The sequence below is a fragment of the Cupressus sempervirens genome, chromosome 2 (assembly GCF_028749045.1).
Source record: "Cupressus sempervirens isolate cs-2001-9-10 chromosome 2, ASM2874904v1, whole genome shotgun sequence".
Taxonomy (NCBI): Eukaryota; Viridiplantae; Streptophyta; class Pinopsida; order Cupressales; family Cupressaceae; genus Cupressus; species Cupressus sempervirens.
This window is the reverse complement of record NC_143119.1, coordinates 318,162,111-318,185,566: the sequence shown is the minus strand read 5'-3', so window position 1 is coordinate 318,185,566 and position 23,456 is coordinate 318,162,111. Positions and strand designations below refer to the sequence as shown.

Below are 23,456 nucleotides of genomic sequence, written 5' to 3'. Positions count from 1 at the left end.
AGTTGATGCTGACCATCAAGGACTTCAAGTGTCAAGTTACACAATTTTGACATAGATATTTGTAATGGCACAAAATTCTATGTAAACAATTTTTGGGCCTACTTAAGAATTTTTTTACGATCTTTGATGATAAGGATGAATCTTAATTGTGAGTCCTTATGCATTACATGCATCCAATCAGAAAAATGGAAGGTTTATGTGGCAATATGGGTAAATCACTACCGTTGATTCATACCTAACCCTAAGTCACCTAGGTCTTCTTAAGGAAGACAAACCTTAAACTTTCTAAGAATGCTTAAGGAGAATTGAAGAGAGTTTGCATGCACAAATAGAGCATTCATGGTGATTAAGGTGTTATGAATTGAGTTAAATTGCAAAATCAGTTAAAAGAGAATAGAGGAAAGAAATTAGAGGACAACAGAGATACATCTAATCAAAAATGATCAAGTGCATGTCAGTATAGAGGTGATCTAACATCAAGCAATAGAGTGAAAATTGAAGGATCATTGTGGAGATATTTCAACAGGTGAATCAATTAAATCTCTTAACAGACTATTGTAAATCCTTTAACAAGGTACTTACTCCATTCTAAGTTAAAGTCCTTTTACTAGGCACACTTTTAGCAGGGTGTTTAAATCCTTTAACAGGGTAAGATCTAATAATCTTATAAGCCTTTAACAAGGTAGACCTTTCAAAAGGAGATCATGTTTCATGTTCAAACATTGTAACCTTCATTGGATACACTTTATTGCTACAGTAGTGAAGATTTATGGGTGTTGTTCCCACCCCAATTTTACCTTCTCCTTGGAGGGTTTTTGGGTAACCAAATATCTTGTGTCATACATGTGTTGAATATTTTACTTTTATGCTATGGATATATATGCTTAATTTGGTATTTTAGTTTATATGCATATATTGTAAGATGGATGTGTGGTGAATAGTTTTAGAGGTTGAAAGTTTTAAGTGTTGATTCACCACCTCCCCCCCCTTAGAGTTTACTTCCCTATTGTATTTCCAACAATTGGTATCAGAGTACAGTTCTCTAAAAGTAAAGCTTTGCATCTTTGAGGAAAGATCTTGAAGATGGAAGTCTACAAGTTGGGAAAGACTATTGAGAATCAAACGATTGAAATACAACATTCCCTACATTAGTTGAATGAAGCAAGAGATGAGTTAAAGAGATCATTGAAAAGAAGGAAGGAAATTGCTATTGAAGAGAATGACACACAATACCAAGAGATTGACACTACTAAATTATTTGCAAATGGGAACTCTAATGAATTTGATGCAACAGTTTTAGATTTGATGAAAAGAATGGAATCCTAACTAAAGAAGTCAGAAATCTAAAGAGAGAACAAGAAGTCCAACCAGTATTACCATGTGAGGTGACCAAGCAAAAAAATAAAGTTGAAGAGGACAAAGTCATGGTTGAAGACAAAAGGATTTTGACAAATAGACTAGAAGAGAAAACATCAGAGGTAAGTAGGATTGCTAACATGCAATTGGAAACTTTGGGTCAAATGATGATTGTAAAGGATATTGAGATCACAACACTAAAGTTGCAAAGTGAACAACTTAGAAATAATTTGAAAAGAGAAAAGGAGTTTGTTGATAGTTTCAACAAACCTAGTGAAGCTATCAAATACTTTGAAAAATTGATGAGATCCCCTAGATCCAACAAAGACACTTTTGGTTTGGTTTTCCTTGTTGGGCTCGCGGTTGGCTTTTGCCTCCTGGCCTCTGCCCTTTTGTTTCTTTTTGGCTGTTGGTTGCTATTTCGTGTTTTGCTGGACTTTATTGTCTTAACTTTTATGATGTAAAACTTTTGGGCTTCAAGTCCTTGTAAAACCTATTTTCCTTAATAAAAAATAATGACACTTTTGGATTGGGTTACACTGCTAATGAAGAAGGAGAATCATCCAAAAATGGTGAAGAAAGAAGTAACATAGGTAAGGACTCCAAACCCACTTGTCATAATCATGATAAGATAGGTCATGGTGCTAATGTTTGTAGGAGCAAGACTACAAATTAGAATCCTAAGCAGAAGTTCATGGTCATGGCCATAAATGCAACAAACAAGGACATTAGGCACATTAATGCAGAACCAAGACCACAAGCACACAATGGTTTGAAGGATACTATTATAAATGTCAAAAGTATAGACATAGAGCATATGAGTGCAAATTCAAGTGTAAATGGTCATCAAACAAATAGACAAAATACAAGGTATAGTTGTCACTACTATCAAGAGTATGCACATGTTGCTAAAAATTGCATAAGAACACATTTCAAAAGTGGCTACAATAGATGGTTGAGTTAGACCACATGTTTTAGTCATTTGAAGACTGGTCTCACAAGCAAGAATCGTCCAACAAGGTCAAAGGCACCAAGCAATGAGTTTAACAAAGGCAAAGGAAAGGAAGATATTGAGAATGTCAGAGATAAGATGAACAAGACATGGAAGAGAAAGGAAGATTGCAGCACATCATAGTCAAGAAGGATATGGGCTATAAGATAGTCAAGAAGGATCATAGCTATGACCTTGTCAAGTTGTAGATGCAACAATTGTCAAAAAAATTGGGAGCTATAAGGAAGACCAAAAGTGCACAATGTAAATTTGGCTCAATTCTTGTAGTCTATTCTTTTATGTATAAAATACATTCCCCACATTTGGTAAAGTCTATTCCAGTGCAAATAGGTGATTTTACTGAGAAACTTGGGAATAATTTTGAGTTAGTTATGACTATCTATTTTGAGTACTTCAAGCAATCAATGAAGAAGAGATACCAGTTTTACTAGTTGAGAAACATTTCAATGATGTTTTCTTTCTACTTGATACTGAATATACATATGCTCAAGCTATTGTTCCAAGGGTAAAGTGGCTAAGGCCACTAGGCTATGAAATCAATGTTGATGAAACCTCTGCAACAATAACAACATTTTGTGTAAAAGATGTAGATGCTAAGGCTACTACCTTTGGAAACTATGACATAGCCAAATCAAAGATAACTATGGATTTGAAGACTGCCTCAGTCATTAGGAAGAAGAACAAAATTATGAAAAATTTAAAAGAGAAATTTGGTGAAGGAGTAGATGATAAAGAAGATGAAGAAGATGAAGAAGAGGAAGAGGATATACTAGCTCAAGCACCATTGGCCTTAACTCAAGGTCAAGGAGAAGATCAAGCAGAAGAAGTGGAAATTGAAGAAGGTGTCAAGGGAGAAGAACCCAATGAAGCACTCAAGAAAAAGAAGAGGAAATCTAAGACACCAGCTGCTAGCAAACCAAGGAAGGTTTCAAAACCTAATCCTATAGTTCCCTCTACAAGAGCAAGCACAAGGGCTACTATAAAGAAGGCTTAAGAATTATTCAAGCCAAAAGAGAAGAGGGTTAGACTAGTTAGCAATGAAGAGGAGCCTGAGAAGAGACTGAGGAGAAAATATGTTGCTATAGTTGAATCTGATGAAGAGGTGACTGAATCTAATGACAACAACCAATTTCAAGTGGTAATTCATAGTCCTTCTTCATTTATAAACAATATTTGTGAGAATATAAGGAACAATGCTGATTTATTTGGTCTCTTGCATATTAAATTTGATACACTTGGAAAATTTGAGATGAACCAAGTAGAGGATTCAATTTATGCCATGATGGAAATATTTAAACAAACTCTAATTGAGTTTTCCAACTCTCTACCAAAGGAATTATCTAATAGAGTTGAGCAAAAGTGGAAATATAGTCTAAACATAGAAATACAAATTAGAGAGACTACACTTGCCAGAGTGATGCTAGAACTAGATAGGGAAATAATGGCCAAGGCATTGAAGAAGCATACTGGAAAATTTGCACCAAAATACAAGGAATTCAACATATTGTATGACAAGATTGAGTATTTTGTACAAAAGACCACTTTGATTTGGAAATCACTATGTGGTTTGACAACACCCAAGGCAATAATGCAGGCACCTATTAAGGTAAGTGAGGACAAAGAAGAGAGAAAAAGGTAACTAAGGTAATCACAATTGACATTGAGATAGTTACACAAGAGGAAGGCACTAGAAAAAATGAAGAAACATAGGCACCGGCTGAGGAAGAGTAGCAGACAAGACAAAGTGTACAAGATACACTAGTATCAAGTGTCAGCCCTCCACATGAGGTGAATATAGAATGTGATAATGTAAAGATTAAGGATGTTTCTAAAATTGTCACTCAGAACATCAATCCCCTCATAGAGGATGACTTGAAGAAGATACTAATAGAATCCACTACCCAAGTCAAACTTTGTGACAATCCTATACTGGTGAGTGTTGATGAACTTGAGAAGGCAGACAAGGTATCTGCAAGGGAGGAAGTATAGAAACAAGTTACACCTACAACCCCTCCTCAATTTTCCATGATACAACCTACATTACCCCTTGTGGTATATGAAAGGAAGGAGCCAGCTACTTCTACCATCAATATAGTGGCACAAAGTACTCCAGTCTTAGTCACTATAAAGAAGAGTGAACATGACAAGGGTGAGATAGTCGAGAGTAGAAAGATGAAATACAGAAGACTGAAGAAACAAAAGTTCAAATAGGTTAGGTAGATACTCCTACACCTACAACACAAGAGCAAGGTACATCTATGAATATAGAGAAGGAAAAGGATAAGACCGAGAGCTAGGTATGACTACCAAACCTGAGGAGCAATTTGCAATACAAACATTGGTAACTTTACTAGAAATTGCTACTCTTCCTAGTCATGCTCTTCATAGGCTAAGTATAGAAGCTATACCCCTAAAATCATCACGGCTAAGTCCAAGCACATCTAAGGTAGATGAAGTCACATCATTTGTTAGTGTGAACTTGGATGAAGTGATTGAGTTTACAAAGTTTGATTATGCAACTATCACTATTGAGCAGATGGGCATACTACTGGATGCTCTTGCAAAGAAGAAGAATCAAGAACTACTTAGACAAGAGCATAAGCAGAAGTAAGCCTTGATAGATATTAAGGACATTTTTATTGATGCATTAAGTCTGCCAGCTCCATAGGAAAAGAAGCCAATAATTGAATAGTTAGCAAGCTTAGTGCAGAAGCTAAATGACATAGACCTAAATTCAAATGTAAAATTACTTGAATGGTCTAAGAGAAAGTTCCAACATAAGGTTGATGAAAAGATATCAAGTGTTATTGCACTATAACAGGTTGAGTTTGCAACCAAAATAGATAGTGTGAAGAAGGTACTAGAGAACATCTTCTATTTATACACCAAATTGTGTAATCCCACACTCTTCACCAAGAAATAAGGAGTCATATTTTGGGTTTGGAGAGTCATATACAGTCATATGGTATAACTCTGCCAAAATCTCCAGCATAGAGTGAGAAGCATTTTAGAAATCTCCTCAACTCCCAAAGTTAGTTAGTAGTGTTATACATAGATGAAGCAAACATCAAAGCTAAACTGATAAGCATCCAATCCATTCTAACTCCATATATGGAGACATTGCACAAGGAACTAGCCTTTGTTGAAATACTCATGAAGAATGATCCGCATCTTTCTACTCATGAAGGCTTAGTTCACCTTGCTATCAAGCTAACCATCTAGATGAAAGCATTGGAGGTAGCTTGTGATAATTGGGATGCAACATTAAAAATAATGCTTGAGGTCCACAAATCATTTTTGGACAAACACACTCTAAGTGTATAACACTTTGACATCAGTGTCAAAATGGGGGAGAAATAATGTATGGGAGAAATAAGAGGAATGTGGGAGATAATATTTTTGAAATAGATGATAGAAACAAAGTATACAAAAATATACTCAACAGGAGGATATAGAAAGGATACAGAACAACACAATCAACTCAAGGGAAGTTATTGAATTTTGAGATATGACTGATGAGTCATAAGCTTTTGCAAAATTTTGAAGTTTTGAAATTTTGTATATATGTGGATATTATCTAAAGTTATGCTTGGAAGGCTAAAGGTTATTTAAATACATGATCAAGTATTTTTCCACTCATGTCAAAGGGGGAGCTTGTTAGTCTCAGATTGGTTTTGACATATGAGTGATAATATACTTAAGTTATTTACTTAGTTAATGTCGAACAAGTAATTAATGTCGAGCATAAGTTATTAGATAGTATATGATGAGTGATAGATATTTAGTGTGAGCCAAGTAACTAGTAAGTACCGAGTCACTAAAGTGCCAAGCAGATGGTATGTATTGAGCTATTCAAATGCTGAGTGGTCAATGGATGTTGAGTCATTTAGAGGTTGAGTTACAACATTGAAGTTATAGTTGATGTTGAGCATAAGGGTCTTCAAGTGTCGAGTTACATAGTTTTGACATAGATGTTTGTAATGGCACAAACTTCTATGTAAACCTTTTTTGGGCTGACTTAAGAATTGTTTTACAATCTTTGATGATAAGGACGAATCTTAATTGTGAATCCCTATGCATTACATGCATCCAATTAGAAAAAAGGGAAGGTTTCAGCGACAATATGGGTGAATCACTACCATTGATTCATACCTAACCCCAAGTCCCTTAGGTCTTGTTAAGGAAGACAAACCCTAAAATTTCTAAGAATTCTTAAGGAGAATTGAAGAGAGTTTGCATGCACAAATAGATAATTTATGGTGATTAAGGTGTATGAATTGAGTTACATTACAAAATTAATTAAAGGAGTATAGAGGAAAGGAATCAGAGGACAATAGAGATACATCTAATTAAAAATGATTTGACATCAAGCAACAGAGTATTAACTGAATGATTATTGCTGAGACATTTTAATAAGTGAATCAATTAAATATCTTAACAGAGTAGTCTTAACAAGCTATTGTAAGTCCTTTAACAGGGTGTTTACTTCATTGTAAGTTAAAGTCCTTCCACCAGGCACACTTTTAGCAAGGTGTTTAAATCCTTTAACAGGGTAAGATCTAACAATCTTGTAAGCCTTTATCAAGGTAGATCATGTTTCATGTTCAAACATTATAACCTTCATTGGATACACTTTATTATTGCAATAGTGAAGATTTTTGGATGTCATCCCCACCTTAGTTTTACCTTCTCCTTGGAGGGTTATTGGGTAACCAAATATCTTGTGTTATACATGTGTTGAATATTTTATTTTCATGTTATGGATGTATATGCTTAATTTGGTATTTCATTTTATATGCATAGATTGTGAGATGGATATGTGGTGAATATTTTTAGAGGTTGCAAGTTTTAAGTGTTGATTCACCCCCTCCCCCCCTCTCAAAGTTTACTTCCCTATTGTATTTCCAATAATCCTTATTGAAGAATTCATTCAAAATTGTTAGAAGGGTAGATTTAATAGTTTGAGCACAATTTTTTTTTTAACAAAAATAGCAATATATAAGACCTCCTCTTCTGTTGCTTCCTACTTGAAGGTGTAGTATTAGTTTTACTAACATTTTACATACTACTATCGACAAGAATTGTCAATAAAAAGTTTTACTTCCAATTTGTTGCTTACAAACAAAAGATGTAAGAAATTTTTTGGCTCTAATTAGTTTCGACGGCCTAGCAATGACATTCAATGTTGCATAATGGATCTATTTTGAATGTTTACTAGAAAATCAATGAGTTTTCATTTCCAAACATACTTTTTGGTCAACTTTAAATTGGACTTAGATATGACTACTACCCAAATATTGCCACCAAAATATAAGCAATGCAATTTCCCTGAATTTTTGTATTATAAATATATCTTTGCTCCTAAGACTTTGCATGAATACAAACGCACATTTCTTTTATCTTTGTATATTTAAACAGTAATATACAAATTTAGCAACCAAGTCTATACGCCATGCAACATTTTCTATTTGTTTTGGTCATGATATGCTTTTTGTAGACCATTGTTGAAATAGTATATATGTGTAATTTATTAGTACCTTCATAACCCCCTAGAATAATTTATCACAAAACCTAAACCTCTCTTGGAAATATAGATGGAGTAATTGAGGGGGGTGAATCAATTACCACAAAAACAAATCCATAAATCCCTTAGATGTCTCATAAAACTAGTTACTGTTGTCACTCAGTAGCCACATAGAAAAATGTTGTAACTCGGTAGATGTAGTGTGTATTAAGTTATTCTTTAAGCATTCACAGAGATTTAACATGCATACATAAAAGAAATTACATGAACACAAGAGACACCAGATTTGACATGGAAACCCAGTATGAGAAAAACCATCAAGTAACTAGCTATTGATTTTCACTCTTTTGAAGTAAGCCTTGTTAGGAGCCAACCCTGTTAAAGGTTACAGAACACATTGTTTGATGTGACCTTGTTAGAGGATTTAATCACCCTGCTAGGATTGGCCTTGCTAGAGGACTTTAGAAAAATTCAATAGAGTTGTCACCTTGTTAGAGGATTTACAAAATGGTTGTTAAACCAACTCTGTTAAGAGATTTAGGAATCATTGCTAAAATGGTGAGAAAGTAACAATGAAGTGACCTAAATGAGATGCAATTGAACTTTGTTGATACAGATCTTTGTTCTACTTCACTAGATCCTCTCTAATCAAATACAACTTTGTTTCTCCTCAAGGATATCTGATCCTTCTTCAAATTCGCTCACACTTTCCTCTTCACACAATCAACTCACTTGCATACTCGCTCATTGCAATTTAGAATTCACAACTTGACCTTTTATTTATATCTTACAAATTGTCAAGTCGGCTCATTTACAAGTTACATTTACCAATAATCATTACATCAGTCGGCTACAATCATTACATGAAACAATTAAACTTATTTCTCAAAACAATGAAATCCTTCATTGGCTGAACCAACTTAGTAATCATTGCTCCAGAAATGATTTCCAGTGTTAACCAACTGAAGCTCGGTAAACACTAAAAACTCTGCAAAATCCTTTGGAGACCAAGTGAACTCAGTAAACATTGACTTTCCTTCGATAACCTTGTGAGCTTGGTTACCACTGACTTCTACCACAAAATTCTTCAATGCTCGAGTGAGCTCGGTAGAAACTACTTCCACAGAGTAACTTTCAGAAACACTCGGTAGACTCTATCATTTTCTTTGCTAACCAACTAAGCTTGATAGACTTTATCTGATAACTGATATGACATTTGCGTAACATCAAAGACAACACACAACTAATCAATTGTATCCAACAATCTCCCTCTTTGGCATTGATGGCAACACAACATGTCATAGAAAAATGAAATTTGAGAACAAATATTTTTCTGATAGAACATTTCTCCCTCACAAACTCCTCTAATATAGTAATCTCCCTCTGTGAAGGAATTACATAGCCTCTTATCAAACAATAAACTCTTCAATAAATAGTTTCAAATTTCAGAAAGATATGATAGTATACTCTCCCTCTTTGACAACACATGCCAAAGACAACACATACCAAATGAGTAACAATGTACCTTAAGTACTGATTCATATGCAATGTTCCCATGATTATACTACACCAACTGAAAGATCTTCAACTTGGTTCCTGTTGAGGCATCACTAAAGCTTGATTTTAGTGAGCCTTAGATAGGGGAATGACCCCTAGCTTACCTCTTAGATACAAGAATGCATCCTTAGGTAATGGCTTGGTGAATATGCCAGCAATTTGTTCCTTTGTATGGACATATTCCAATCTGATCTCCTTATCCTGCACTAATTCTCTGACAAAGTGATACTTTATTACAATGTGCTTGGTTTTAGAATGCATTACTGGATTCTTTGATATGTTAATTGCACTTGTATTGTCACAAAGCATAACAATTGGTTCCTTGATCTCAACCTTCATGCCTTCCAATAATTGCTTAAACCAAACAATATTAGAACACTTCACTGCTGCTACAACATACTCTACTTTTGATGCAGATTGGGATGTGCAATTTTGCATTTTACTTTTCCAAGAAACCAACCTCTTTCCAAGAAAGAATGCTCCTCCACTTTTACTCTTATTGTCATCAATGTTTCTTGCCCAATCAGCATCAGTAAACACTTTCAAGTCCAGATTACCTCCAAATTTATACCACAATCCATAATTTTTAGTGCCTTTCAAGTATCTCAAGATCCTTTTGATTGCCATCATGTGATTTTCTCTTGGTTTTGCTGAAAATCTTGCTACTATACCAATTGCAAGAGCAATATTAGGCTTTGTATGAACTACATACTGTAGTTTTCCAATCATTGATCTATATAAGGTCTGATCTACCTCTTTTGATTCATCGTCCTTGGTAAGTTTTAGTCCAGTACACATGGGAGTCCCAACTAGTTTACAATCTTCCATACCAAACTTTTTGATTATCTCCTTGATGTATTTAGATTGAGTGATGTAGATACCATTCTTGCTTTGCTAAATTTGAAGGCCAACAAAGAATTTGATCTCACCAAACATAGACATCTCAAATTCCTTGTTCATTTGCTCTGAAAACTCTTTGCATAGATCATCATTTCCTATAAACAAAGTATCATTCATAAATATTTCTGCCAAAACAATCTTGTTATTAGGTCCTTCCTTGATATACAAGCTACTACTATCATTAGTTCTTTAAAAGCCAATCTAAATAACATAGTTATGCAATCTTTCATATCATGCTTTATGGACTTGTTTTAGACCATATAATGCTTTGTGTAATTTGTAGACCATGTCCTTCTTGTCTAGATCAACAAAACCTTCAAGTTGCTCAATGTAGACTTCTTCATCCAGAATACAATTGAGAAATGTTGATTTGACATCCATCTGATAAACCTTAAATCCTTTGTGTGCAGGATATGCAAGTAGGGTCTTGGCACCTTCCAATCTTGCAATAGGAGCAAAAGTCTCTCCATAGTCTATTCCTTCTTCTTGAGAGTAGCCTTTACATACTAGTCTAGCTTTGTTCCTTGATACCTTACCATCTTCATTCAACTTATTTCTGAATAGCCACTTAGTTCCAATCACATTTTTATCTTTAGGCCTACGTACAAGAGTCCATGTTTTGTTCTTCTCTATCTGCTCTATCTATTCAATCATAGCCTCAATCCAACTTTCATTTTCTAATGCATCTTTGACATTTCTAGGTTCAAAATCAGCAAGTAAACAAGTACCTTTTAGCTTACTTCTTGTCATAGTACCTTTAGATTTGTCTCCAATTATTTGATCTAGTGCATGATGTCTCCTGACATACTTCACTAGTACAAGTTCCTTGCTTTTTGAATGAATTGCATTTTTATCCTGTTGCTAGGTTCTAGCTATTTTGGCTCGAGAGGCATTGACTCAGTAGCATCTGAATGTGACTCAGGTTCTTACAACTCGGTTTGAACTTCTTGCAACTCAGTGACTGAAGACTTGGGAGTGGAAGTTTCCTGATTGATAGATGTAGCTGGCACTATATTAGGTTCAATAAGAACAAATCTCCTGTAATCTTCTAGTTCCTTCTTGCTTTCTTCTTTATTCCTTTATGCAAACTCATCAACTTTCACATGTGCACTTTCTGTGACTTTGTGAGTAGAAAAATTCAAACATCTATATGCCTTACTCGTGCATGAATATCCCAAAAATATGTCTTCGTCACCCTTCACATCAAATTTACCTTTTCTAGATTCTTTCAAAATATAACATTTACTTCCAAATACTTTTAGGTAACTTACATTGGGTTTATAACCATACCATAACTCATAAGAGGTTTTGAATGAGTCCTTTTTCAACTGTACTTAGTTCAAGGTATGAACTGCAATGCTGATAGCTTCTTTCTAGTATTTGATAGCAATGTTCTTCTCAATCATTAAAGTTCTTACACAGTCCATGATAGATTCGTTCCTCCTTTCAGCTATTCCATTTTGCTCAGGAGTTCCAAGGGCTAAAACCTATCTTTTGATTCCTCTTTCAATGCAAAAGTTATTGAATTCATGGGAGATGAATTCACCACCTTTGTCTGACCTCAAGCATTTCAGTCTTTTCCCTATTTCCTTCTCTACTTTGGCCAAATACCATTTGAACTCCTCAAATGCTTTTGACTTCTCTCTCAAATACATGATAGCCATCATTATAGAGTAGTCATCAACAAAAAGAATGAAGAACTTTTCTCCAGTATAGCTCTCAATTCCAATAGATCCACACAAATTAGTATGCACAATTTTCAAAATGTCTTCAGATTGATAGTTCTTACTTTTAAAGCTAGTCTTTCCCATCTTACCAATTTGACAATTCTTGCATAGACCAACATCAGGTTTCTTTATACTAGGAATACTTCTCACTTTTATGAATTTTCTTATTTTCACCAAGTTATCAAAATTCACATGACATAACCTTTTGTGCCATAACCAACTTTCTTCAACTTAAGCAATAAAACATGAACATTCACCAAGTTCAAGATAGAACAAGTTACCTTTTGTTTGTATGCTAGATCCAATTAGTTTTCCTTTATCATCCAGTAGTCTTTCTTTTCCATGCATGAATTCCACCTTGAATCCAATATTGATTAGTTTTGCCACACTCAACAGATTGTGTTTTAGTCCTTCAACCCAATAGGCACTATCACATACAAGCTCTTTGGTTAGTGAGATTCTTCCTCTTCCTTTTATGCAACAAGATTCATTATTACCAAACCTCACACTACCACCATCATAGTCTTCAAAATATTCAAACTTTATTTTGTCACCAGTCATATGATGAGAACAACCACTATCTATGATCCATGTCTCATTTTTGCTCGCATGAGAGATAAGTGTCATTTTATCTTCCTCATCATTATCAGATTCATCTTTCACAACAATGTAAACAATTTTATCTTCACTATTATCTGAATCATTAGAATCCTTAGCCATGAAACATGTTTTTTTACCTTTGTCCTTGAATGATTTGAAATCTTTCTTGCCATTGCACTTGTGACCTTTCTTCTCATCCTTGTTTTTCTTGTTTGGGCACCTAGCTGCAATATGACCAATTTTCTCACATGAAAAACAAATTAGAGGAACCTTACCTTTGTATTTTCCTTTGCCTCTAGAATATTTCCTTGCAATTAGAGCTTCAGCCACCTCAAGATCACTGTCAGAACTTTGTTCTAATTCTTCTTCACTTTCTGACTGAGAATCCTTTATCTTCTTGCCCTTTTCTTTAAGTGAAAGCTTGGCTTCAAATGCTGATTCAATGTTCTTAGAAGCTGGAACATAGTTGTCATAGTTATCTAGCTCAAATGCAGTCAATCTTTCTATTATGGCCTCTAAATTTATGTTATGATTTGCTTCACATCTTCTTTCTTGAATTGTAGAAATTCTAATTGTGTAAATGGGAAGTAATGTTCTAAGAACTTTACTTACAATTGTTTCCTCCTTGATATCACCTCTAGAAGCCTTGATTGCATCGATGCTTGCTTTGACTCTTTCAACATATTTGGCAATGTTTTCATCCTCTCTCATCCTCATCTGATCAAATTATCCTCTTAAACTTTTTGCTTTAGCTCTTCTCACATTGTCATCACCTCCATAGATTTCCTTTAGCTTGTTCCACATTTCAAAAGTAGTTTTGCAATCCTTGATATCATCAAATTCTTCATAGCTTGGGGCAAATGCAATGCCTATCATCATGGTGTTATGAGTCTTCTTCTCAACAATGTCATTAGCAAATAATATACCAGTAGGAGTTGTATATGCTTCATCAAGATATTTCAATCCTAAATCTCCAATGGAAGCTAGATGGAGTCTCATGAGACCTTGCCATGCTAAAAAGTTATCCCTGTTAAGCCTTGGAATTTCCCTCTTGTAAGACATCTTGATCTTTAACTTAGATCCTTGAAATCCTTCCTACAAGCACCAAAAGCTCTTATACCAATTATTGGAAATATAGATGGAGTAACTGGGGGGGGGGCGGGGGGTGAATCAGTTACCACAAAAACAAATCCACAAATCCCTTAGATGTCTCATAAAACTAGTTACTACTGTCACTCAGTAGCCACACAGAAAAATGTTGTAACTCGGAGATGTATTGTGTATTAAGTTATTATTTAAGCATTCACAAAAATTTAACATTCATATATAAAAGAAATAACACGAACACAAGAGACACCAGATTTAACGTGGAAACCCAATATGGGAAAAACCACCAAGTAACTAGCTAATGATTCTCACTCTTCTGAAGTGAGCCCTATTAGGAGCCAACCCTATTAAAGGTTACAAAACACATTATTAGGTGTGACCTTGTTAGAGGATTTAATCACCCTGCTAGGAGTGGCCTTGCTAGAGGAATTTAGAACAATTCAATAGAACTATCACATTGTTAGAGGATTTACAAAATGGTTGTTAAACCAACTTTGTTAAGAGATTTAGGAATCACTACTACAATGGTGAGAAAGTAACAATGAAGTGACCTGAATGAGATGCAACTAAACTTTGTTGATATAGATCTCTGTTATGCTTCACTAGATCCTCTTTGATCAAATACAACTTTTTTGCTCCTTAAGGATATTTGATCCTTCTTCAAATTCGCTCACACTTTCCTCTTCACACAATCAACTCACTTGCATACTTGCTCATTGCAATTTAGAATTCACAACTTGACCTTTTATTTATACCTTACAAGTTGTCAAGTTGGCTCATTTACAAGTTACATTTACCAGTAATCATTACATTAGTCAGCTACAATCATTACATGAAATAATTAAACTTTATTTCCCAAAACAATGAAATCCTTCATTAGCCGACCCAGCTTGGTAATCACTGCTCCAAAAATGATTTCCATTGTTAACCAACTGAAGCTCGGTAAACACTGCGAAGTCTACAAAATCCTTTGGAGATCGAGTGAACTTAGTAAACATTGAATTCCCTTCAATAACCTTGTGAGCTCGGTTACCACTGACTTCTTCCATAAAATCTTTCAATGCTCGAGTGAGCTCGATAGAAACTATTTCCATAGAGTAACTTTCAAGAATGCTCAGTAGACTCTATAATTTGCTTTGCTAACCAACTAAGCTTAGTAGACTCTGTCTGATAATTGATATGACATTTGTGTAACATCAAAGACAACACACAATTGATCAATTGTATCCAACAACCTCCACTCCTTTAAAAGGTGATTTTTCCTTCGTGTTTTCTTCTATGCCACCTCAAACATCCTCTGCCTACAATATTCACTTTACTTTGACAAAAACCCACACTGGATTATGAGATTTATTCACCCATGAAAAAACACAACCACTATGGCTTCTTTAGTTGCACATGGTGTTATCAATAACTGATTGATACTTTAGCCCTCCAAAAGTGTTGCTCTCACCATGGTGACAATCTTCAACTTCCTGCACAACACTCATTGGTCATGATAGAAACATGAGAGACCTACCAATATTTCTATAAAAAATGCTTGAACAATGTTTCCATCATAGTGAGAAAATCCTACTCAATTAAGTATCAAACATTCTATAATGTCATGCAAGTTAATATGTAGTAGGAATTCCAATTTGTATGTTTGTGCTTGTTTTATTTCGTAGTCGCTTGAATTAGATTAGGGGGTTTACTATTCAAAACGCACTATGGAGATTTAATGAATTGTAGAGTGTTCAACAAAATGTGGATTTGTTGCATGGCAACAATTTCTATTTGTTTAATCATTTCAAATATTGATTTATCATATTGGTTGTCAAAATAGTGTTTGAGAATGTAAATTCAATTTTGAAATTTGTGTTTTGTTTTATTTCACCCTTAATTGGGGCAATCTTCAATCTTTCACTATCTAAATTTGACAATTCTCTACCATTTTTAGAAAATGATTAGTGACCAAGTTACAGTATTTATGCATCTACATTCAATAGGTTGACTATGATTTACTTCCCACACAAATAACTAAACTAAGAACTAAATTGTTTAATTTTTTATATTTCCAAACATTTTCATTCAACAAAAATATTTCTTAATTCAACCTAAGCAACATTCACATTGGGTTGCACTACTAGTTGGGGTGGAGAGTTGACTATTGCATTGTATTGAGGGAATATATAAGGATGCCATTGATAATTGATTTCCATCCTTTGTTGCGAGAATTCTATGCCATGTACTCTTATACTTTCCATTACTCACTACTTCTATGGAATCACTGATGTTCACAACTATTAAGTATTGCATCAGTTGCACATCAATCCACTTGTCATTGTTTAGAACTTGAACAATAGGGACCTCATCATCTTGGTACAAATGAATGAGGCCACTTGCATCTATATAAGTATGGAGGTCCTTTATCATATCTGGCCTTGGGCAAGGAGGGTAATAGCTCATCTTGGTACCAAAGAATGACTTCTCCTTTCCCCTCTTGCAAATACCTTTTTTTAGATATTCTCTCTAGTCCCAAGCTTTCACTTATTATTTCCAACAAATATTTCTCTTCCTCAATTACATCATTGAATAACATGCAAAAGCTATTGTCCTAGATGTTTTCAATCAAATGAATTATAGAACTTGCTCTGATTCTGGTATTGTAGACTACACAAAAATAATATGTGCTAAATTTAAATTCCATTGATTATGTTTGCTAATTGCTAATAGAATTTATATAGAAATGTTAACTATAATAATGTGTACTTGTAGCAGTATAAATTAGTATTTATTGAATATTGTACATACTTGAAATCTTCAGACTCTAAAGGCCAAGACTTTATCTCGTTCATTTCATGGACTTGGAAAACATCCTCCCAGTATACAATTTAATTCTTTAGGGTCCGTTTGGTTCCTAGAAGATGACATGAGTTGGCTTTTTCAAAATCTGGATTTGAAAATTTTTGCGTTTGTTTCAAAATTGCCAAAATGGAATTAGCATATCAGACTTCCAATTTTGCCTCAAAACCAGGTTTCCCAACTTCCTACTAGCAAGTAGGAATTGAAAATCAAAACCTGGTTATGTTTTCTAAGAGTGTAAAAACAATAGATTGGACTAACTTTTCAAATTTACTTTCAACTCCAAGCTTACGCATAAAAATGTGTCTTCACACACATCTTCCAAGTGAAACAAATGGTTTAAGTAAAATCCCAAAAATCGAAATGAAGATTTGCAAAACCTTGATTTGGTTAAACCAAGGTCTGTAGAAATCCGAGTTTTTTAATTTCCATGAACCAAATGGACCCTTAAACTTGGCAAAAATCACTACCACTATATGACACCTCAAAGAAGATGGTGGCAATAATCACCACATAAGTCACAAATCCACAAATAGGAACCATGTAATAATGCCAAACACTACTACTCCTATACTTTAATAGAGCTACACTAATCATCTTGATTGTTAAGGATTTGCACAAGGTTTCCATTGTTAAGAACCAACCACAAAAGAAGCTATGCTAAAGATTGATTCATTCTACCTTGCTGACCAAATTTATGGAAGAATAAGGGTTGCTCACACAAAACAGACGAATCAAACATGTTTGGGTGGTCGCTCTTATGTTGAGTCTCTTAAATTGATTGTTACCACATAGTGTACAACCTATAAAAAGTCTAGTTGGCAATATAATATGTTGTAGTGCTACGACATTTCCTCATTTCTACATTGTAGCTGCCTGTGTGTGGTGGGCTTGCTTGAATATCTCTATTTCAGCAGCATCTGTGAGATGGGTCCATGTAGTGTGAGAGTAATAACAAGAAAAGATCTTCGTTCTAATTGGAGCTAACTCTTTTTATATGTAGTTTAGAAATCAAGTCTTAGCATTTGATGTTTAAGTTTTAATGGCATTTTGTTCTCTCTTCCCTTTTCAAAGTCAACTGGAGCTCTAATTAGGTATATTTTACTTGGGCACTCTCCTCTTTTGTGTCACTTGTGCATACCATATGAGAAATTTTGAGTAAAAGTCATGTGTTTGGTTTGTAAGAAGAAGATTGCTCTTTAGTATATACATGTATACATTTGTACATTCTAAAAACTAATTAATTATTTCTATTCATTACTAAAATTAAGAAGACTTATAATTCTTAATTTTTGATGAATAGTCCCTTTCTATTAATAAATTAATATACTTGTTACAAATTCACAAAAATGGGGCCCGGGATATAGGATCACCTCGGGAGAGTTCACACGTCCATAGCTGGAATGAACAATTATTTATAAAAAAACATTAAACGACCCCTCGGGCCTCTAAAGCAATGCCAACCAAGGGGGGTAATTTATCTCAATCATTAGAACCCTAGTCATCCTTGGGGTTAGCAGGCAGACTAGGAATAGTCCAACCATCGACAGCATCATTAGGAACCTTGACTTTATCTTTATCCTCTATCTACGACAGAGAGATAGCCAAGTTCAGGTGGAAAGGCCACTTGCTAGAAGCAATAGGAAGACCAGTTGTCGCCACCACTAGGAGAGCATTGGTAGGTAGCTTGGAAGTGTGGTGTGTGTGAGTGGTGAGTAGAGGAGTTGTGCTCCTACGCGGAGTATGGTCAACTGAGGTGTCGGGAGGCACTCTGGCAACCGTATAGGGCACATTACCCTAATGGTTGAATAGCTCCTAAAGGTGGGCCACCTCAAGAACTACTTTGTTAACTTGGACCTAAATCATTATGACATTATTACAAATACGTTCTTAATTTTTACTAAAATGAACTTGATAAAAGCATCGACCTAATTAAAATATTAATATTATGAGAATTGTCATATTATAAGTGCACTTTGTCAATGTCACGAACCACATCATTTCAATGAGACTATTCAATGTCCCGACTTTAGTTTCTTCTTGAATAGCATTGTTGATGCAAAATGAAATTATAATGGAAAGTGTAGAAAAGGTTGCCCTTTGAAGTACATTCCAAAAAGCATGCCAATTCACTCCTCCTTCACAACATCACCGCGTGCATTTCCAATGGTAACAGAAAAGAAAGTAAGCTCATAACCAACCAAAGACATAAGTATCCAATGATATCAAATATGATTACTTAGATATATTAAAAGTTTAGAGTGCGGTGTAGGTTTGTTTAGGAGTTTTTTTTTTTTAAAGCTTCTATAATTTGTTTTAAAAACATCATTTATGTTATTTCTTAATTAATTTATTTTTTTTGGCACAAATATAATTTATACTAAATGTGGTATATAAATGAAACATTTTTCTCTATCATAAATCTATTGAAATTTTTTGAGTTGTCTTTTAGTTCAATTTTACTATCTCCACATATTAGAAAATAAATCTGACATGAGAGCTAGGATGAACATTCTATGCACTAAGATTCTATGTATTAATTATTATGTGTTGTGATTAATTATTATTATTTATTAAACACGAATAGATTCAAATGCAAGACTCACAATTTACTATTGTGTTGTAAGCTCTTGCCAACCTTAAATAGTTTTATATCACACCTGTAAACTAATAATTTTTAATATCTTGAATCACTTCTCACACTCTGTTGTACCAACACTAAAATTTCCTCCTTTCTAAATTTTGAAACTAGCCCCACTATCATTTCCCTCTACCATGAGGACTTGAGCTGCTAGCGCATTATTTCTACTAGCACATGTTTTAACTTTTAATTTTTTAAATTGATTTATGTTTTAGTTTTTAAATTATTTTTATTTATTTTTATTTTTTATTTTTTAAATTCTCTTATCAAATTTTCACAATAGATTATTTGATGTGTTTTTTTTTTAAAATTTCAATTTGATAAAATGAATTTAAATAAATAATATTTATTAATATATTTTAAATATTTTAGTAAATATTATGATATTATGTTATTTAAATTAAAAATTATTAATAATCTAATTTGTCCACACAAAATTATATTTAAAAAAATAATTGTTCATAATAGATTTTTTGATGTCGTTTTTAAAATAATTTTTTAAAAATATTTGATAAAATGAATTTAAATAAATAATATAACTATTAATCTATTTAAAATATTTTAATTAATATTATGTTATCTAAATTGATAATTATTAATAACCTAATTTCTCACATAAGATTATATTTTTAAAAACAATTAGCCAAAGGAAAAATTAAAATTAAAATTTTAAAAAATCAAAACAAAACAAAACAAAACAGCGTATCAATAATAATAATGATAACACCACTGAAGACAAGCAAGCCAACATTTTTGACCATCCATCCAAATCAGTGTCAAAACGAATTCGATCGTGTCCCGTCTAAAAACTCTCGTGCATTTTTTAAACCTGCGCAAATTTAATTTTCCCATTTGCCAGACCCGGGCCGGCGTGTTTCTCGTGGCAAACAAAGCTCGCATACTCACAACAATAATTATAATAATAATTACCTGATAATTACCTCGCAGTTACGCCGTGTGTTGAAAGACTCACACATTATTATTCCAGCACCGGCCACCGACGCGTATTCTGGACGAAACCGCGTGCCGACGTGGCAGAGCGCTCCTTGACATACGGGGTCCGTGAGGGCCGCGGTCCAGTCCTCTGGTGGGCCACGTAGACACCGTGCAGTCAGAGCTTCTTTATCTCTGCCAGTGAGTCAAACACGACAGCCTGGCAGTGAGGGAAGTTAACCCGGAACTCGGAACTCAGTGCGTTCCAATGAAGCCGGGTTACAAAGTAGTTAGATGGGGCTTTGTCTGTTTTGACTCTGACACCCCCCCACAAACCCACCCTCACGTGACGTGGTTAGGGATGGGTTGTGGCGGGCCCCACGCGCCGACCGACGGGTGCCGGCATCTCGGCCGAAAAAGGCGGGCCGGCGGTTACTTTATGCGCCCAATGGGCGTCCTCCACGCCTCACACCGACGAGACCTACAGGGAGCCGTTCAATTATTCGGGGGACGGAAGGGGAGGGGCGGGATGTGTGCGTAGGAAATGCAGCGGAATGACCGGCGTTCTCTTCGTTTCTCTCGCCGGCGGGGCATGAAATTGCAACACCCATTGGTCGATTCTTCTTCAATTGTTCGCAGGCAGAGAGAGGGGGGGGAAAAGAGAAATGGATTTTTAGATCAGAGAGTGTGTGTGGAAAGTAAAGAATAAAAAACGAGGGCCGGAACCGGAACGGGAAAGAGAAGAAGCGGCAAAGGGCAAGAGTAAGGGTTTTTCATGTTTTATCGTCGAGTTGAGATCGAACTAGGTGTCTCCCGGAGTTTTTCCTAATCCCCCTCCCTTTCTCGTCACGCATGGGAATGGACGAGGTTGATATTCAACCTCCTCGACCCCATCCACAACAGCAACCCCCTCCTCCTCCTCCTCATCCTCAGCCTCCTCCACAGCAACAACAAATCACACCTACTCAGCAGCACCCGCCTCGCCATCCACATCCTCTGCAACGAAGCGGCGGTGGCGGTGGCGGCGGCGGTGGATTGACGCTTTCGCTGCCGTTGCAGGCCTCGCCGTCGGGGGCCAAAATAGCATCGGCTTCGCCGACGGGGGTTTCCATAGCGCCGCCGGCAAACGGTGGCGCAGCTCCGTCGACCGCCAACGGTGGCGGAGGAGGGGCGGAGCGGGGGCACGGGCACAGGGACGACTGCTGGAGCGAAGGTGCGACGAATACACTGATAGAGGCCTGGGGAGATCGGTACCTGGAGCTTAACCGCGGGAATCTGAAGCAGAAGCACTGGAAAGACGTGGCGGACGCTGTCAGTAACCGCGAGAGCGGCTCGAAGACCCCTAAAACCGATGTGCAGTGTAAGAACCGGCTTGATACGCTCAAGAAGAAGTACAAGCTTGAGAAAACGAAGATCTTTGGTGGTGGCGGTGGCGGTGGCGGCGGAGGTACTAGTAAATGGCCCTTCTTTAACAAGCTCGATGAGCTCATAGGACCGTCGCGGAAGAACCAGCAGCAGAAGGCGCTTGTTCAGGTTCAGGTTCAACCCCAGATTCAGCTCCAGGTCCCGCCTGCTTCTTCGTCTAAGCCGCTCAAACGGTCCCTCGCTGAAGAGCCCCTGAATCATCACAACCCCCCTCAAGGTCAGGGTCAGGGTCAGGGTCAGGGTTCGACTCTTGCTCCGCCTGTGCACTTCCATATGCACCATTTGGCTCCGCCTGCTAACAACTCGGCCTCCTCCAAGTCCGATGAAACCCCCGATACGACTGACAGCTACCACAACGGCATCGACATGACCGTAAATGGCAGCAAGGGCTTTAAGAAGCGCCGGCTTCCTGAAAACCCTAACCCTTTTAAGGAGCTCACGGGGGCTATTATTAAGTTCGGGGAAGTTTATGAGCGGGTCGAGACTTCCAAGCTGCAGAACTTCATCGATCTGGAGAAGCAGAGGATGGAGTTCATGAGGGAGATGGAGATTCAGAGAATGCAGCTCTTCGTCCAGACGCAGCTCGAGCTCGCCAAGATGAAACATGGAAAGCAGGGGAATAACACCGGTGAGTAGTCAAATCGTGATCACAATGTTCGAATCTAAATTAAGACTTTGCCCTAGCCGCTCTAGTTTTTTTCCCTGTATGAACTTTCGTCCATTTTGCCTCATTTTGCCCCAATTTTCCCTATTTTGCCCCTGTTTCTGCTCCGCTTTCGGTGTTGATCCATAAGAGATTGAATCTTAACTGGTTCCCCTAATTTTTTTAATTTAGCAAAATTTCTAATCGTTGGACGTCTCGATGCATTACAGAACATTATTTGTAAGGGAGCTTTGTTGCTGACCCGAAATCTTTACTGGCGTCGGGCGGTTCCGATAATTAACCCCAACAACAACGGTCTTGCATTTTGCCATGGTCATCTGTACCTGGTTGAAGCCAGACGTATTTTCTCGCGGCAACTCAATTGGATTGCTGTGTGCGCGGGGACCATGGAGTCTAGTCGGAACCGGCCCATCATCTGTACAATTTCTTCAAATTCATTTCGTCTGCATTGGTGATTCTGTCGCTTGAGGTTCTGAAGTTTTTTAAAAAAATCTTTCCAGCCTCAATTCAAGGCCAAGGAGACGGACATTGAGTATGTAAACGTTGCAAAATCCTTCTTCCCCTGGCTCGTTGTATTATACTTCTCGATGAAATGTGGAACACGTTTCAGATATCACTTCTGTGACTATGATAGAAGCTCTGTTATGGTTTTTATATAAAAAGCCCTCTTTCAAACCCAGAACAGAACGATATACCTGTGTTTGTTCTTAGATAATGTTATTTCAATTTCAACTCCTTGTTGGCGTGGCTCTGCAGATTGATGTAGCCAAGCCTATGAATTCTTGGTTTGATTTTGGTGGCAGTGTTACGATTTTTTCCTCAATCACAAACAGATCTTATTCGCTCGGTGCGCCAATGTGTACAAGATTAACTCTTTATTTATATTTAAGAGGCAGTGTTTTTTCTGCTCTTAGAGGTTTTTAGATATTGTGATGATGGGTTACGGCGCGGTTGACAGCTCAGAAATCAATTCTGCGACAGTAATTTGCCATAAAACTTTTGATGTCGAAAATCTATTGACCTTTTTTTGCAACTTCGTTTTTGAAATGATAAATCCATAAATCTATTGAGTTCACATCAGTGTCATCAGTGTCATCATTCAGTTGTTCGACCAAGAGCTTAAATGAGAATTTATTTAATCATAAATACAAATTATATGTATTCTA

At 36.2% G+C, this 23,456-nt stretch overlaps 1 protein-coding gene and 1 pseudogene across 1 annotated transcript; one reads left to right on the top strand and one right to left on the bottom strand.

The window, feature by feature from the left end:
- LOC149572383 (26S proteasome regulatory subunit S10B homolog B-like) overlaps window positions 1-20,607 on the bottom strand; it is a 63,085-nt pseudogene extending 42,478 nt beyond the window's left edge.
- Window positions 20,608-21,009: 402 nt separating this feature from the next.
- On the top strand, window positions 21,010-23,213 carry LOC149572382 (trihelix transcription factor ASIL2-like). Its single transcript, XM_089813555.1, has 2 exons — window positions 21,010-22,254; window positions 22,500-23,213. Exons 1-2 carry the CDS (start codon window positions 21,054-21,056, stop codon window positions 22,511-22,513), a joined length of 1,215 nt encoding a protein of 404 aa, XP_089669681.1. The 5' UTR covers window positions 21,010-21,053; the 3' UTR covers window positions 22,514-23,213.
- The last annotated feature ends 243 nt before the right edge of the window (window positions 23,214-23,456 follow it).

What these genes read in the sequence shown, in the direction of transcription:
- LOC149572382 (XM_089813555.1), top strand. Translation starts at nt 21,054, where the DNA reads ATGGGAATGGACGAGGTTGATATTCAACCTCCTCGACCCCATCCACAA.